Source organism: Acanthochromis polyacanthus, chromosome 15 (assembly GCF_021347895.1).
Source record: "Acanthochromis polyacanthus isolate Apoly-LR-REF ecotype Palm Island chromosome 15, KAUST_Apoly_ChrSc, whole genome shotgun sequence".
Classification (NCBI taxonomy): Eukaryota; Metazoa; Chordata; class Actinopteri; family Pomacentridae; genus Acanthochromis; species Acanthochromis polyacanthus.
Window position 1 is genome coordinate 32,998,460 of NC_067127.1, and position 12,114 is coordinate 33,010,573.

The following is a 12,114-nucleotide window of genomic DNA, read 5'->3' on the forward strand; positions in this document are numbered from 1 at the left end:
CAGCACAGAGGTTTATGTCAACCTGGAAAGTGTTTTTGCTTCAAAAAAGATTCCTTAATGCTTCATAAAAATGAGAAGTGAAACCAGCTAGACTGACTGTGATCAATAGCAACAAAATCTACCAAAATGTACTTAATATTTATGCAGAATAATCAGTTATTCTGCACAAATTACCATTCAAAATTCAATGAAAAAACACTATGACAGTTGCATTTACTATGTGCACGCAGCTGAAATGTTTGCAATCTATTATCTAATATTATTATATTTTTACAAATGGCTTGCCATCTGTTTTGCACAAAGCAAGTGTACAAATGTATGCTGATGATTCTACACTGTACTACGCAGCAAATACCAGCAGAGAGCTAGACGATATTATAACTTCTGAGTTAGGTTTGGTCTTTGATTGGATGCAACGAAACAAGTTGGTATTGAACATCTCAAAGACCAAATCTATTATTCTGGGATGAAGTCACAAACTGTCATCTAGACCCACAATGAGACTGAACTTGTCTGGACTTACAGAACAGGTTGATAAGGTTAAATTATGAGGTGTTATAATAGATAGTCAATTGTCATGGTCAGAACACATTGACACAATAATTGTGGTGAGAAAATATCTTCCTTACGTTACTGAACACACTTTGGGTCACGCAGTTAAATCTTTAATTCTGTCACCTGGACTATTGCTTACCTGTTTGGTTCTCTGCATCAAAAGATCTGCTGAACCAACTACAAACTGCCCAGAATAGAGCTTACAGGCCTTTTTTTTTTTTATATTGCCCCATCAGAGCAAATACAGAAAGTACGCATCGTAAACTGTCATGGTTAAAAATAGAAAAAAGGTTTCTTTAAGTACACTCACATTCCTCAGTAATACTGTTTACTCCAGCAAACCTGAGCTTTTACACAATCATATTATCAGATGCAGTCAGATTCATAGTTATTCCACTAAGTTAGCAGATGATGGTTAAATTACATTACCATGCCCAAAATCCAGTGCTTAAAAAAAGCCTGTTATCTATCGTGCTATCAAACTTTGGAATAGCTTTCCCCTCCACATTGGACAACATAACAGCAAGGTCTCATTCAAACACCATCTTAGAATGCATAATCCAGACTGACAAGTATAATGTCTTATTTCTGCTTTGTTTTCTGTTCCGTTTGCTCTTGTTTATTCAATTATTGCTCTGGAGACTAATATCAACTTGTTTGAATGTAAGAAAATGTAAAATTACACAGCACTGATGTGCTGCTGGTAGTATTACCATAAACATGATGTATATTAAGATGTCTATTTTGAGTGAAGTGATCTGGAAATATGACCTATTTAATGTAAGGTTGCTTTCTTTTTTCGGACCCCAGGAAGACTAGCTGGTGCCACTGGCATCAGCTAATGGGCATGCTTTTAAATAAATAAATAAATATTAAGATGGTACATTGCCTTTGTACTTGGTTTTCTGACTTCCGAATTGAGTTAATCAGAAGGTTGATGGCGCTTTCATGTCTGTTCAGCAAATTTGAAGCCAATTAGCTTAGCTTAGCATGAAAACTGGAAACAAATGGAAACAGCTAGCCTAATTGTGACCAAAGACAACAATTCTAGTTAATCTGCACAAAAACCCAACAGTTTTCTTCTAAAATTGTTGGGATTAAATGTGACGGCAGCAGGTATTTGAAGAGATTATTATCAGACGTACAACACCTGGAACAAACTGCTTTTATTGTGCGACACACAGAGCACACAGGCCTGCTGGCAAAGCGCTTTGAAACGTACAGCAGTTACACAACGGAGCTCAGGAGGGAGGACAAAAGCCAGAACAGGTTAGAAACATCAGGAGGAAATATTACAGGTGCTTCTCTGTCATATCAAAAGCAGGAAAAAAATGCACTTTTAGAAATCAGTCACAACAAGAGCTGACCTGCTGATGTCGGTTCAGGTTCAGTGAAGGAAGCAAATAGACCTGAATGAACGTGCAGAAAGGAGCTTCTGCACATTCATCTGCAGGAATACTGGAGGATGCGAGTCACATTTTTACAGCCGTGTCATTCCAGAAACAGTCCATGACATTTTTAAAAGGCACACAGACCGAACAGTTTCTGTTAAATCTCCATCCAGCCTGAATAACAAAAACAAACGTACACCAAGTTGTGTTTCGTATTTTCTGCATCATCCCTTCCAATATCTTGTCTTTGGAATTAAGATTTGTTCTACCTGATAAATGGAACAATCTTTAATTCAAGTTCACGAGCGCAGAGTGGAGCCACACATCCAGATTTTAATAAGTTTCTAAAAAAGTAAAAGAATAAAGAGTTACAAGCCTCAGTGATCTAGAAATAGAAAATTACCCAATTTTCAGTATAACGTCAACAAAAAATACATAGAATTGTCGTAACTGGTTTAATCAGAATTAGTGCCATATCTGTTTTTTTCACCACACTAATAAAATAACAATCATTTTGAGTTTTGACCATTTCTAATCAAATTACGTTCAACCAACAAACTACAACTGAAGTACAATCAAAGGAATCTGAATTATTTAATGATTGGTTGCATTAAAACAAGTTTTTAAGTTGATTACGCATAACAATGTAGTTCTTTCAAGTAGTATTTCCTTATTGTTTAAGGGATTTTTTGAGTGTCACGTACTTAATTTAAAATAATTAAACTGCTCCAGTGTTCAGCAGGAATGGAGGGGACAAATGTAGTCATGAAGCTAAATTATCTCAACTTGAATTTAATTTCAATGAGTTTAATCTGATGCAATTCATGTTTTTGTGTCAAAATAATCAACTAAAATAAGGTTTTCAACTTAAATCTGATTTTTTTTTTTACCTTGCAACTACACATTTAATCAAATTTTGGGAATATGTTCCTTGAGATATTTTTAAAAGGGTGTGAGTGTGGTTTAGGCGATTATTAAGTACATCATTTTTATGAATGTGGAGGAACTTTGGAGAAACAAATCTGGAATAGTGATGCTGAAATATCCAGACTTCTCGTCTTTGGTATGAGTCAAACTTCAAACTCACTGAATCCTACGTTTCTCACAATGCAGCACATTTATTCACCTCAGTCAGATGAACACAGGAGTGATGGTTGCTGGAAATGTTCCTCTGTACCTCTATGGAGATATTCCATTAAAAATCAGCCGTTTCCAGCTAGAATAGTCATTTACCACATTAACAATGTCCAGACTGTATTGATCATTCATTTAATGTTGTTTTCATTGAAAAAAAACACTTTTCTTTCAAAAATAAGGGCATTTCTAATTGTCCCCAAACTTTTGAATGGTAGTGGAAAATGTCTTGTTTCTGAAAATGTGCATTTGGCTAAAACTAGCTAAAAATGGGTCTCTGGTGGGTTTTAAGAGGTTTTAAACATGCTGAATACAGCTCACAGTGAGCAAATTAACTTTGACAAACCCTCAAATAACTAAAAACGCAGCTTGAACATAAATGAAATATAAATGTTTCAACAAAGATGAAAAAAGGCATGGTGCATGTTCAGTCAAGTGTAGTGATCTTCTGACAGACAGAAAACACCGAAAAGGATTTATTTTTAAGATTATGGGCTTGATTTTATGGTATTTTTATGACATTTTCTGGCTCTATGGTGCCATCATCTTGTTCTTTCTCCACAAAACAGCAGAAATCACTATGAGTACATTTGAGATCCATCAAACTGGGGCTCATTCCTGTTTGCCACGGAACATCCAAACACCAAAACTTTCCCTTCGAACGATGTTTATAAGACAGAAATAAACCTAATCAAAAAGTTTACAGGCAAAATATTTCTGTAAAGGACTCAATATGTGTATTTGGTCAAGAGACATTTCCTTTCCTCTCCATTTCCTGGAGGTTAATGCCATTTTCCCGCCTCTATATGTTCTTCATGCCCCCTCCGTCCAGTGACATTCCACTTTAGAAACTGTGTCAGATGTCTGGGTCATGTTTCTGCGTCCGGTTCAGACAGTGAAGTCAAAGCTGCTTTACTTTTTCCCTCCTACGCTCTCAGACAGTCAGCAAAGCCTCCCTGCAAACAGACATTTATCTATCAAGTCGGGCAGTCGTCAAACTGGGAATGTTTTTTGCAGAATCTTTTTACAATGTTTTTTAAACGATCACTCTGGCCAAAGCAAATATTTTAGGTCACAGCCTCTCTTCAATCAGCTCCGAGCCCCAATAATCCCTCAGCAAAGTCAGTAAACTGTAGATGGTTTTACTGTAAAATATTGGAGGTAATGCGATTAGAATTTTCCAGAAAAAAGGGACGGAGGAAGGAGCTGCTGGCCAGAAAACAATAAGAGCTTCAAATGCAAAAAAGGCCGGACGGAACACGTGGCGGATTTTTGCTGCACAGAGTTTTACCCAAATCTGCTTAGAGTGCAGATGAAGTTTTCACTCATGCTGATCTTCAGCCACAATCACGACGATTTCAAACTCCTTTAATCTCCGCTATGACGAATGTGCATCATCAGAGTGAAAATGTAGAATAAGCAGAAATACACTGCTGCGGTAGAATCGTTGCATGACACCGACACATTAGCCGACTGCTTTTTTTCCCCCCCCGCTATCACGGACTTAACACCGACTAAATCCTTTTTCCTCACTGCCACTGCTGCTGCTGATCACACTGATGGCCGGCAACATCTGTCCGACGGCTGCTCGGCCTCGAACAGCAGGAATAAGGACGATTGGGGACGGGTCAGGACGCTGGGAGGGGCCGAGGGACGTCAAAGTCAGCAGAGACAAGATGAGACAGCGGTGAGACAGATATACTAATGCTGTCTGTCTTTTGTCTGAATTTACTACTTCAAGTGAGCCAAAGTGCAAAGGAGAAAGACTCAAGAAGAGGGATATACAAGTTGGAATTAGGGTGAAAGTCTCCAATCCGGAAAGTGTTCAAGATCTAGTTTCATAGCGTCTCCTCTACGTCACTTTACATGATTAAACGATTCCAGACAGTCGTCCAAAGTGGTGTGTATGATACTGGCCTTAAAGCAGATATTTAAAGCCAAAGTGGACCCACATTTGATTTTTTTTGTGCTTTAGCCAATCTTTGTTGGGTCATACTGTACACAAAAGACTGATTTTTGCTCCTGTTGGCCAAAGTTGCAGACAAATTGTCAAAGTTGGCATAAGAAAAGGTAAAAACTGGGTGTCCAAGATGTTATAGCTGTTGATTATTAACAAAGAACAAAGTGCCAAGGAGCAACCCCAAAAAGAGGGATTCAAAGTGGGCATAGACACAACTAGACACAGTGGCGAGACAGATGCGCTACTGCTATTTATCTTTAGTCCGAATTTACCACTTCCAAAGAACCAAAGTGCAAAGGAGCAACCCCAAGAAGAGCGCTTTAAAAATTGGAATTAGGGCGAAAGTTTCCAAACCTGAAAAAGTCTTGAGATCCAGTTTCCTGGCGTCTCGTCTGCATCACTTTACATGATTAAACAATTCCAGACACTGTCGTCCAAAGTGATGTGTATGATGCTGGGTTTTAAACAGACACTTAAAGCCAAAGTAGACCCACATTTGCATTTTTAAGCCAATCTTCATTGGGTCATACTGTACACAAAAGACTGCCTTTTACTCCTATTGGCCAAAGCTGCAGAGAAACTGTGAAATTTGGCAACAGAAAAGGTAAAAACTCTGCATCCAAGATGTGATAGTTTTTGATGATCCACAAAGAATCAAAGTGCAAAGAGCAACCCCAAAAAGAGGAACTGCCAAGTTCTAATTAGGGCAAAGGTTTCCAAGGTCCAGTTTCCTTAAATGATTCCAGACACTGTCGTCCAAAGTGGTGTGTACGATATTGGCCTTGAAACAGACACTTAAAGCAAAAATAGACGCATATTTGAGTTTTTTGTGCTTTAGCCAATCTTTGTTGGGTCATACCATGCAGAAAACGCTGCTTTTTGCTGCTATTGGCCAAAGTTGCAAACAAACTGTGAAAGCTGGCACCATAAAAGGTAAAAACTAGGCATCCAAGATGTGATAGTTGTTGATGATCTGCTAAGCACCAAAGTGCAAAGGAGCAACCCCAGAAAGAGGGATTCAGAGTCAGCAGAGACACAACGAGACACAGCAGCGAGACAGATGCTCTACTGCTATTTATCTTTCGTCTGAATTTACTACTTCCAAAGAACAAAAGGGCAAAGGAGCAACCTAATAAAGAGGGATTTGCAAGTTGGAATTAGGGCAAAAGTTTCCAATCCTGAAAGTTTCTGAGATCCAGTTTCCTGGTGTCTCATCGACGTCACTTGATCAAACATGACTAAATGATTCCAGACACTGTCATCCAAAGAAGTGTGCATGATATTGGCCTCAAAACAGACGGTTTAAGTCAAAGTGGATCCGCAGTTGGGGTTTTTGTCCTTTAGCCAATCTTTGCTGTACACAAAAGACTGCTTTTTGTTCCTATTGGCCAAAGTTTCAGATGAATTGCCAACACTGGCACAAGAAAAGGTAAAAAATTAGGCGTCCAAGATGCATGTTCATGATCCACTACATGGTTCACCTGATGCCTATTTTTTTTGTTCCTTTTGGAAGTTTTTTGTCTTTCAGCTTGGCCTATTATCATTTTTAGGGAGAACTGGAAAATGAATTACAATAAAGTATAGAGTTCTTCCTTTTCAGTATTGCTGGTTGAAAACGTGCATGACTGATTATCTTGCTGGTCAAGTTGACCGATTTCCTCAAGATTTTTCCACATTTATGAATAAGATCAAATAAAGTACAGATGCACAGCTCAGTGGTATTCCTGCAGACTACTGCAATTAGAACTTGGCATAAGTTTAGTTGATCAGGAAATGTGGTCGAAGAAACACAAAGGATCAGCAAATCTGGAGTTCTCCCTTCAGCACAACCTTCATCAAAGAAAAACAGGCCAAAGAAAGCAGAGGTCTCTTGGTAAGGACTGCACGGGAAGAAGGTGCATCTCAAAGGTGGAGAAGAGTTTGTTTTTTGTGGCTACAGGTCAAATCAGTAGCCACAGAAAAGCGTCTTTGTTGGTTTTTAAATCCTCTTCTGTAGCATCATTTAGGGTTTTGTGTGTCTTTTCTCAAGCAGCAACAACTATGGATGAGATGAAGCCTCAAGTTCTATCAGAAGCAGTTTTTCTGGACGAACAAATAACAGAAAACCACATCAATAAATGGTATTTTGAAGGTCTTTAAGGTGCCAGTAACTAATTTTACTTCTTGGTGACAAATAGGAGCCTCAAACACAGGAGCATTTGGTTGGTTAAAGATGGTGATGAAGTCCAACACTATCAGTAACAAACTCTGCACCAAATGCAAGAGATAATTTGCACAAAGGAGTGAATGAAGCCACAGAAGAAGCCGTTGGAGCAACAGCACAAATGAAAAACCCTCAGCTGCTGACGAACTGGTTGAAAAAAGAAGAGTAAATCTTCTTACTAGCATCAGACGCCCTGCCCTCCCCGATCTACTGCCCGGCCTCAATATGGCTCCAGCTGCTGAAGTTAGTGTCACTTCTTTCATTCATTCATTCAGCCATAAGCTGAAATACACATGAATGAATGGAGGTCAATGCAGCTTCAGCTCACCCTGCTGCCACAACCCAGAGTAATGCCAGTTACAGAATATAAATTTTAATTTTAATTACATTTGTAATCATTTTTTAGTCTAAACATATTTGATGTTTTTAAATTAATGTATTTTTGGGGCGGCATGGCTCAGTGGGTAGAGTGGCCGTCTTGCAACCGAAGGGTTGCCGGTTCGATCCTCGCCCCGTCGTGTTCGAGGTGTCCCTGAGCAAGACACCTAACCCCGAATTGCTCCTGATGGGGTCGTGGTTAGCGCCTTGCATGGCAGCTTCCGCCATCAGTGTGTGAATGTGTGTGTGAATGGGTGAATGTGATGTATCATGTAAAGCGCTTTGGGTACCTTGCAGGTATTGTAAAGCGCTTTGGGTACCTTGCAGGTATAGTAAAGCGCTATATAAATACAGACCATTTACCATTTATTTTTGGTATCCAGGAGAGAGCAAAAGCATTTTTCTTTGGAAATACTCAAAAGTAACACTCTACAGTTTGTAGATTTCTGACTACAAAGAGGTACTATACACCAATCAGCCATGACTTTTAACTTGTTTTTTTCTATTATTGTGGAAGTCAGCACAGTTTTCAGCTGTCGAGTCCTGGACTCCATGGACCTCTGAAGGTGTTCTATGGATTTAGGCACCAAAATATTAGTAGAAGAGCCTTTAGATCCAGGAAGTTGAGTGATAGAGTTTCTATTGATCAGATTTTTTTCAAACCCATCCTACAGATGTTCAATTGGATTGAGATCTGGGGAACTTGGAGGCCAAGTTGATGCCTTAAACCATTCCTGAACAGTTTTTGCAACATGGAAGACTGGGTACGCACTACCTTTGCCCCAGATGTTCATCAGCGGGTCCTGGGTGTCCATGACCTTGTTGCTAGTTCATCAGTCGTCCTTTCTTGGAGGACTTTTGGTAAATTGGTCCATTTTGGATATGATCTGATCAATCACCTACTCAGCACAATTTGTTAAAGTCACTCAGACCCTTCAAATGCCCATTTGTCCTTCTTCTAACACTGACTGTCCACTTGCTGCCTGACACATCCCACCCAAAGACAGGTGCCACTTTTACAAGATAATCAATGATCATTCGCTTCACCTGTCATTGGTTTTATTGTTGTGGCTGAAACTGATTGTCCTCAAATATCATGGTTAGTAAGTAAGAATGTTAAAGGAAAGAACGGACAGCTTATTGATTATAATTTTACTGATGTTACACAAATTTTGCCATAAAACTGGAGCAAAAATGTCACGTTTCTCACAAGGTTGGTAGTCTGCAGGTCATTCAAATTTAAAGGGTTAATCCTCTGTGGAGTAGCAACGTGCTCAGGAAATTTCATTTCATCTGACTGCAACAGATTGACTGCATGTGATTCCTTCACAGGATATTTGATATAAATCCTTCGAGCAGCTAAAACAAAAATCCAAATTTGCTGCTTCTTCTTGTCTTTCACAGTTATAAATAGAATACGAAGAGTTACTTGAAAGCATCACCTGAGGCTCTGAGAAATTACGCTGTTTTCTGACATTTTATAGACTACAGGATTAATGGATTAATAAATAAAAGAGGAATCCACTAACTGGAGCTGTTGGTTACTTAAAAAAAGTCATTAAATGCACAGATTTAAACATAGGATGCATTTTTAAGCTGAAGCAGCTCCAACAGCTTCATCACCAACCTGACTTAAATGAATATTTAGTGTCAGCGACCTCTGTGGGAGTCAATCACTGACAGCTGTAGCTTCACTGTTAAATCACAGGGCGTCCCTTTAACACAGAGAAAAATAATTAAATAGCACAGGATCAGATAGAAAATCAAATCTCACAAAAAATAGAATAATCTCAGTATGACATTAAATATTTAAAATAAAGAGGCATTTACATAAATACATGTGCATACATACATGAATAGGAAAAATAACATGTAGCAAGCATTAAAGATCAATATTACACATACTGTATGCTGCATTTGGTTTGAATAAATACTCAATTGTTGCAGAAGGTTTCAGCAGGAGTGAATAATAAAGACATTCAGTTGTAGGTGTATTTAAAGTTGGAGGATCGATGGTGGAAACACACAATCAGATTAAATGCAAGGCAAGTTTCCTTCTCCATGCGTCACTCTGATTCTGAAGAAATGAAAGAACAGAAGTAATCATTTATGTTATCACCTCCACCCTTTAGACAGACATTTTTGAATCATGTCCAAGATCCTGGTGGTTTGCTTTTGGTTTCATCTTCAGCTCTAATCGCTGTGATGTAAACACATTCCTCGACGGTTTGCTGTCAGTCAGAGATTGTCGGCACAACTGAGACACGGTTAATTTTTGCTCCTCACAAGAGGAAAAAAAAACTCACAAAGTAACTTCCATCATTACCTCTGCCAGGAGGTTATGTAATCATCGGAGTTTGTTTGTCTGTCTGATTGTCTGTTTGTCTGTTAACAGCATAACTCAAAAAATCATGGACGGATTTTCACCAAATTTTTACAGGATGTCCGGAAGAGCAAAAGTAACAATCGATTAGATTTTAGAGGTGATCCGGATCACCGTCTGGATCCAGGAGTTTTTTGAAGGATTCTGTACAATTGAGAGATAGGGCCGGCTTTGACAAAAATGCTTCTAACTCATCAAATATTACTTGGACTCATTAGCAACAATTCTCCACACATCAACATTGCGTGTATTGTCACCTGGCGGAGGTCTGCACTCTCTGAGTGCTTTTCTAGTTCCTCATTGTTCTCATAACAAGTAGTGGAAATATGGCCAAGATGAAAATATGTGCCAGGTTGTAAATAAAATACAGTTCCCTCTTAACGCTCTGAACCGCAAAACCTGCCACCGGGTCGGAAAAGCATTTTATCTGTCAAATAAATCACCAGATTATACCATTTATCAGAGTTAGAACCGGTGGTATTTTCACTGTTCTGATGGTCCTTGAACTACTCATCTGTGATGTGCTGGGCAGATATTTAATCAAAATCACTTTATTCTACTTGTCTTATTAAGAAATTCGGAAAAAAAGTATTTTTGTTTCCAGTGTTTGTAATACCTGTGGGCACTTGGAAAAGTGTTGTACAGTTGATTTTAGGTTGTTTTTGTTAATTTTTGTCAAATAACTAATCAAAGAAATTCAACTTTCTGTTGTCATATTTTCAGATTTATGACATTTTAACTGTGTCTTACTGCATATACATATATTTCTGCCTCCTTATAATCATGGTAGTTCTCTTTCCATTGAGGTGCAGGACTTTATATTGCAGTAAAAAAATAAGCCCCAAGTGAAGAAAAAATGTGACAGGAGGAAAAAAAACACCCAGAAACTGCTGCTTGGAGTTCAGAGGGTTAAAGGTGCCTTGTGGAGTTTTTGTTTTGCTGTGGAGTCACAGTTCAATGCTTGTAAAAAGCTCTACAAGTGCATGAATATAAGCACACAAACATGACACACCTCACTGCAGAGTACAGAAGGAAGCAATGCTAATGTGTAGTGTTTGTAAGATGTTAAAATAAAGAGAAAAAAAACATTTGATTACACTGAAATGGAGCAAAGCAGTGAATGTAAATATGGTTGTTTCTTCATGATGAAACTTCACAAGGTTCCACGAAGAAACACATGAAGGAAAAATATGCAGGAGATTAACAACAGCTGTAGTTCACTGCACATGTGCACATTTATGTTTGCATCCACATCAGGGCAAGGCCAGCAACCGGACAACAAACAAATCATATTAAAAAGGTGCATGTTTGTTGGTTTTCTTGCACATTTCGAGGTCTGGAAATGAACAAATTCAACTGAAAAACAGGAGCAGAAATGGCACATTTACTATCAAATCAGTTCCATTCTCAAAGGAAGTCTTTTCTCTGCACATCCTTCCTCAGCCAACAAATCCTCCACATAAATGTCTGCCAGCATCCTTTAAAAGCGCCACCAATCCAACATGATGACATTAAAGGCTGCTAGTCGCCCAGTCAAGATCATGACTGTTCTAGCAACCCAACATTTTGTCAACAATCAGCCAAATGGTTCATCAATCTCTCCAATTTCTAAATTCATGAGTTTACCTCCTTCACTGACCGACAGTCTGCGTTTTGCACATTTCCTCACTGCGGCGTCACACTATGATGTCATAGAGTCTGCCGACCCGGCCCAGCCACTCTCGCAGCGCCTGGCGGACCCGAGCGTCGGTGACGTGGCAGGAGAGCTGGCTGATGCAGGGATAGAGCGCCGGCTGCAGTGCCAGGAAGGACGAGTCTGACAGTAGGAGGACCTGATTGAGGAGAGTCAGGACCATGTTGGTCCACGCCTGCAGGAGGACGGAGACGGTTTCAGTGAGTAAAAACAAACACACAAGCAGACACTTGTCTTAAACAACAACCGCAAATAAGTAAAGCAGGTACACTACCGTTCAAAAGTTTGGGGTCACATAGAAATATCCTTATCATTGAAAGAAAAGCAGTTTATTTCAATGAAGATAACATTAAATGAATCAGAAATACAGTCTAGACATTGTTAATGTGGTAAATGACTATTCTAGCTGGAAACGGC

General features: G+C 39.0%; 1 protein-coding gene across 6 annotated transcripts in view; it reads right to left on the reverse strand.

The window, feature by feature from the left end:
* Positions 1–1,706: 1,706 nt before the first annotated feature.
* Positions 1,707–12,114, reverse strand: part of arfgef3 (ARFGEF family member 3) — a 105,197-nt gene continuing 94,789 nt past the window's right edge. For 5 of the 6 annotated variants that reach the window (XM_051959744.1, XM_051959742.1, XM_051959745.1 and 2 more), the window contains one exon: positions 1,707–11,872. In XM_051959744.1, coding sequence (XP_051815704.1) covers positions 11,681–11,872 — 192 coding nt within the window. In that variant the 3' untranslated portion in view covers positions 1,707–11,680. The remainder of the gene's footprint in view (positions 11,873–12,114) is intronic. The other variant, XR_007947132.1, reaches the window with a different exon arrangement.